The sequence below is a fragment of the Diospyros lotus genome, chromosome 9, assembly GCF_014633365.1.
Source record: "Diospyros lotus cultivar Yz01 chromosome 9, ASM1463336v1, whole genome shotgun sequence".
NCBI lineage: Eukaryota > Viridiplantae > Streptophyta > Magnoliopsida > Ericales > Ebenaceae > Diospyros > Diospyros lotus.
In genome coordinates this window covers 9791912-9798463 of record NC_068346.1, presented here as the reverse complement: position 1 = coordinate 9798463, position 6552 = coordinate 9791912, and the positions used below count along the sequence as shown (strand labels likewise).

Sequence of the window (6552 nt, the reverse complement as noted above, 5' to 3'; positions counted from 1 at the left end):
TGTTTAAATAAATATTTTTAAAATAAGTGTTTCCAAGTTAAAGGTTTTAAAAGACTTCAAGATTTTAAACTTTAAGTTTTAAAAAACAAAAAAATTACCTTGAAAATAGAAGAAATATCTAGTAATCATCGAATCCAATGAAAATCTATCAACCCATTTTATGTGTCTATCGACTAATTTTTATAATTGTCAACTTCTTCTTTAAGTTTGTCGATCGATTTTTCAAAACAGTCAATTGTTCCTTAAAGTAAGCCAACCAATTTAGTACATACCTTCTAGATTAATGTTTCAGGATTAAACAGTCGACTGATTTTTAAAGATGAAAAAATTGTCGATTAGTTTTTTAAATTTTAAAATAAATTGTTGATTGACTAATAAAATTGTTGATAGTTTTTATTTGAAAAATTATTAACGACTAATTTTTTGCAGACCGATCATTTGCCATTTCAATCTCCAATGATTAGAATTATGTATGAGACATTCAAGGCTATAAATATCAATCATTTTGAAGATCATATGAGGTACTAAAAGAGTAGACTCATTCATTTAAGAGATCATATTTTCAAGTCACTTTTGAGGTTAATTGTTTCAATCTTTTCTTTTTCGAGCCTTGATCTTGTTCTATAAACTTATTTCAATCTTGTTGTAACAAGATTTTGGGTTGAGATTCCTATATTCAACTGTGTATTTTATAAAGTGCTCGACGACTAATGATTGTATTTGATTGTGATTTGCATTTTAATTTAATGAATTTGAAAATCTTTAGCAAATGGCTAGAGTAGTAGATCTAGATTGATAATAACTGAACCACTCTAAAATATTACCACTTCGGGTGCGTGCTTTTACACTTTTTGAAATATTTTTTATTACATTGCACTATAAATAAAAAAATTTCAGCATTCATATTACTCACTATTTTTAAAAAATACTCTTCAAATCCAAATTTTGGGTGGGCAATGCCATACAAATATAGATTGTTAACATCACATTGGTTAAGCGAAACAGCTTGACCCTTAACATGGGTTACCTTCACCCAACTATAGGTTAACCATTGGGGAATATATAATGGAATTAATTTTTAGGATTTGTTTTAGGCCAACTCTACTTGGTTATTATTTATGGGTTAACCATTGGGGAATAAAAATTTTTACTTTTAAGACCAAAAATTTATAAATCTTTTTAACCCAAATAAGGGGGACTTTAAACACTACTAATTAGCCCAAATTTGGGCCGTTTAAGGGTGTAAAAAACTTGAGAATTTTGAGGTCGAAGATTTAGTAGTTTCCCTCACTAAATTTCATTTTTGGCCCACCTAAGTCCTAAGTTCCTAACCTTAGCCAATGGCCAATTCCGTTCTATTGCTTACACCAAAAATTTAGTTTACTGAATGCTCGTATTTTAAACCATGTAAATAAATACCAAATACCTCCATTTTAGCTGTAAACTAGCTCTTATGGATGGTCCATCCCTTGATCTGTTTGTTGTCCAGTTCTAGATCTTGCTTTCTATTTGATCTCTTGTAGACAAGCAAGTTCAGCAATTATTATCAAACAAAAAGATTCATTCTTATAAGAAAGAGACAAAAAAACAATAATATTTATTTCGTATAAGAAAGAAGAGAAATTACACGAATCTTGCATTATCAAACAAAAGAAAAAGGAAATCCTAAAATTATTATGAAGGTAAAAACAGAGCAATCAAATCAAATATACCAGAGAAGATTACATACATCAGTCGACTCTCATTGAATGAAGCGTGTCTTGTCTTGCCGTGTTCGTCCACAGTCGTCTACACGGACTAATATTAAGAGGTCTTCTTGTTCATGTTTGACACAAGCTGGCGCATCTGGAATCTCCAGAACAAGAAATAAGCCAAGCCCAACCCAATCAACACAAACATCCATACTGAGTCGTCTTCCTGGCTTTCCTTCTCCGACCGTATCTCCACTATGCTAAACCAATCCCTCTCCCCATTTCCCCAAAGCCCCTCCGCCATATGCCCGTATAACACGTATGCCCTCTCGTCTCCCCCTATCGCCACCGAAGTCGCGAACCCCTCCACCTCCAGGGCAGTTTCGTCAAACACCACGCCCTCTGCCCAACTGTCGTCACTCTTGATAAAGTAGACCTTATACTGAGACACCACCAAAACCACGCCGTCTCTTCTAACGGCGATCCCGTCCGCCAACGTTAGGTCCCTGTTCAACAGTACGGTTCGTGCGGTTCCGTCTTCGGCGTTGACTTTGAACAGCTTGCCGGTATTCGATTGGACGACGAGGAGGTAGCCCTTGGAGATGTAAACGACGCCGTTCAGGCCGCAGAAGCTGTAGGGCTTCGAATGGTCGACTGGGTAGGCCGTGAAGGCCGGCGATCGGGAGAAGACGGAGGCCTCACCGGCGGGAGTCACCTTCCAGATGAAGTTCCCGGCGGAGTTGGTGACGAAGGCGTTGCCAGAGAAGTCGAAGGCGACGTCGTTGGCGGCTGGCCGGGAGGAATTGGTGGGGTCGTGGAGCTGGGCGAGGAAGAGGCGGTGGCGGTCGGGGGACCGGAGGTCGTAGGCGGCGAGGGCGTTGAAGACGGGGAGCGGGGGGGCGGAGTGGACGACGGCAAGAAGGCGGCCGTGGGGGCGATCGACTGAAACGCCTAGGATGGTGGCGTTATGGGGGAGGGAGGGGTCGGAGACGATGGTGTCGACGACGGCAGCGTCGGAGACGGAGAGGAGAGAGCGGTGGCGGTGGGAGCCGACGACGAAGTGTTGGGCGGATGGGTCCCAAGACAAGGACTCTGGGTAGAGACTGGGCGATTTGAAGTTGATGATGTGAGGTTTTCTGGCGAGCGTTGGATTTGGAGTGGCGAAGATGATGAGAAGCAGGAAGAAGAAAGGGGTTTTGAGGAACATGATGAACTGTTATGGTTGCCGATTAATCGATTGGTTGGGTGGTTCCAAAGTTGCAGAGACTACTAGACTACTAGATCCGTGTTTGGGGATGGACTCTGATTCGTTGGGGATTGGGATTGGGATTCGCCCCTTATTATGCTTTATTTGTTATCTTTTCCTCCAAGAATAAGAATTCTTGGAGGAAAAGATTTCTTTTTTTCCTTTTTTTTAGTTAAAATGACTTCATACTTTTTTTTTTCTTTTATTATAATGATAGTGTGAAATTTGTTATATTATTCAACACAAATAAATTAAAATAAAAAGAGCGAGAGATAAGCCCATTGAGAGGTAAAACTCACTCTGAACTAATCGACGTGAGTGATATATTATTTTTTTTTATCTTTCTTTATAAGAAAATAACATTTATATTTATTGATTACTTATTTTTTAATATACCAAACCCGACACTGAAAAGAACATTTATTTTTATTGAGGGTCGGACTGAATTTTAATTTAATAATAATAATAATAACAATATATTACCACTAAATATATAGTTAGTGTGGCAAACAAACATGACATGTATATCGCAAAATACAAAATTGATAGAAAAATAAAATTATGTACAAAGCATTCATCAATTTGTGCCATCAACTTACTGCTAGCTTGTTAGCAATATAAGATCCATGGAGAGGTAAAATGATCTTTCTTGATAAATATAGAAACTTAAATTCAAAGAGTTCTTTTATTTTATTTTATTTTAATAGCAAACAAAAAAATTCTAATTCTAGTTCAATTAAGGAAAAACAAAACCCAAATTAAACAAGAAAAAATTTTCCAGATATGGTAAGAAAATGGAAGTCATAATTGGGCCCAATGGAGCTCCCTGATTTGCCTCACAACCATGTCTCTGATTTCCCTGATCTTCTGCGTAATAAGCATTTGACTGCACCTCTTTGCACATCATTCCTTAAAGCACTTACACACACAATCAGTTTAAACATTATTCAGTTCTCGTAATTCAATGGTAAATAATGTATTAAAAAGCTATTTGACATAAGAGTATCCCAATTCATAAAATTAAATATTGAACCTAAAATTGAAAATAAGGTAAAAGCATGATTTTTCCTTTTTGGATAATTTACCTTTTTTGGTGGGTACAAACGACATATTTTGTTTAAGGATCATGGAGACACTTCCTTATCATCATCTGTACAAAGTATAGATGAGTTCTAAGTACTTATATAGGTGTCACCCCATGGATGTGTTTTTTCATTGAGAATTGAAAGGCAATGCCAAATTCTTTCTATAAGGTAGAGAAACTAATCCTTACTTTTAGGAAATTCCAAGAATTATGGTTCCTCATTTTTGTCATTCACTTCTTAATGTTGCTATAGTTGCAAGCATGCAAAATAATGGCATTGTTAAGGTTGAGTTCTGTTACACCCGCTTCTATTCACGGGCGCTACTGGTCAATAATTGATCATAAATAACATCACCAACACCCTAGCTTTCCCCATTCATAGAAACCAATCTCCTTCTCATTGTAACAGCTCACTCCCACTTACGAGGCGCTATTTGTGAATAATCAACCGGATTACTCACGCACAACAACCGGCAATGAAGAGAGAGACTATGTTTCATTATGAAACACCCTAAGTAGGCACTAAGTTTCGTCATTCCCTTCATTCTACTCGAGGAATTGGTCCCCCAAATAATCAAAGAAACACAGCGGATTGGAACCCAAACCCCGAGTGAGTTTCACCTTTTTTCTGCTCACCTTACAACAAGCCAAAGGTGATCCGAGCACAAAACTAGCACATCAAATATCTAATGAGTATTGAGTCTTTATGACTCATAAGGTTTTACCTCGTATAGTAGATGTTGCAAGTCCAGATGCAAGCATGGATAGTGTTAAGAGGCTGATGTGGTGACTAGCAGTGTTGCTTGAGTTGTATGTTATGCATTTATCATGTATATATATTCTTGTGTATGTATGTATATGTTGTTGGCCACTGGATGTTATACATTTTTTTGTAATCATCTTAGTGTAATAGGTGATTGTGAGATGGCACGTTATATGTGACTTTAGTTTAGTGGAGGCTAACTTTCAGATTGTGTATGGATTGAAAGGTATGTTCCCATAAATCTCCGGTACTTAGCATATATTTGATGTGTTAGTTTTGTACTTATGTCACCTTTAGCTTGTTGTGAGGCGAGCTGAAGAAATATGAAGCTTACTCGAGTTTCAGGTCCCAGTCCACTGTGTTTCCTTGATTATTTGGAAGACCATTTCCTCGAGTGAAGCGAAGGGAATAACGAAACCTATTGCCCATCTAAAGCGTTTTATGATGAAACATACTCCCTTTCTTCATTGTCGATTATTGTGCATAAGTAATCCGATTATTTATTCACAAGTAGTGCCCTGTAGGAGGGAGCGGGCCGTTACAAGTTCTCACAAAAATATAATTATATCAGATGAGTTTCTCACAATTTTTATTCTATTCAATCTTTGATATAATTATATAAAAAATAAGACTACATTGTAATGAAGTATACAAAATATTAAACTATATCAAGCTTTTAGTATTACAGTTAAGCAACATGAAAATTATAAATCATTTAGGCTATATATATATATTTATATATGTTCTTACCTAATCTTTAGAAAGCAATGTTCGAAGCCAAGCAATCTCCTCATCTGTAAAGACTGCATCACTTGGAATAACTAGGCCATGAGAAAAAATCGATCGTTCTTCAATAGTTAGATCATTGTTTGGTGTTGGTGATGGTTTTGTTTCCACTTCCACACCTTTGTCTTTATTCTCAATACTTCCAATAACCTCTACAACATAAATAGAGAAGTCATTCTAGCATGTGTTATGTGATAAATTTGTAAATATACATTATATGATAAAACATTTACCTTTAAGTGACCGAATAATTTCTCCCGAAGTACTTAGAGGAGTCTCCTCTTTTGAATCTTTCGTTGAGAACTTCTCTTGTACTTTCTTTTCTTTTTTTTCTTTTTGAGAAATATTATCTTCTTTTCTGAGACTCTCCATACCTGATAAAGTGTTCCAAGAATTTTCACAATTAGGAGTATCAAAATATTATTAGGAGCACAAAGAGCAACTAAAACAACAAATAAAATAAGCAAATGCTTCGTGCAATATAATTTTATTTTTCATATATATATATAATTTTAGTGCATGTAATTATTTATAATTAGGAAATAAAGTAAATAAAATAACAAATAAAATAATAATTTATATTAAGATAAGGAGATGTGTTGGAAAAGAACATGAGAGTCAACAGTGTTAGGGTCTACAAATGTAAATCTCAAAACTTTTTCACTATCAAAGGTAGAACAAGAAAGGGGTCTAGTAGAAGATCACTCTTTGGATTTGACCACGCCTTTATATATTGTTCAATGTGGCCTTTATATATGGTTCAATGTGATTAGGCTATTGATGGAGATCTATGGAAACGAGAATACAAAATATGAATCCAAGGGCCATATGAAAGGCAAGATGGTTGATGGTTGTCAAAGGATGATCGATAATTATTGTACAGATAACTATTAATAGTGGTGAATCGTGAATTGTTAGGAGACTAAAGATACATATTTAGTCAAAATTTAAATGTTCGCTGAAATGAATTCAACTTCACATG

General features: G+C 35.9%; 1 protein-coding gene across 1 annotated transcript; it reads right to left on the bottom strand.

Moving 5' to 3' along the window:
• Window positions 1–1577: 1577 nt before the first annotated feature.
• LOC127809141 (uncharacterized) lies at window positions 1578–3057 on the bottom strand. The gene has a single exon (XM_052347844.1). It carries the CDS (start codon window positions 2896–2898, stop codon window positions 1804–1806), a length of 1095 nt encoding a protein of 364 aa, XP_052203804.1. The 5' UTR covers window positions 2899–3057; the 3' UTR covers window positions 1578–1803.
• Window positions 3058–6552: the final 3495 nt, after the last annotated feature.

Coding starts and splice junctions, on each gene's coding strand:
- LOC127809141 (XM_052347844.1), bottom strand. CDS start 2,898: ATGTTCCTCAAAACCCCTTTCTTCTTCCTGCTTCTCATCATCTTCGCC.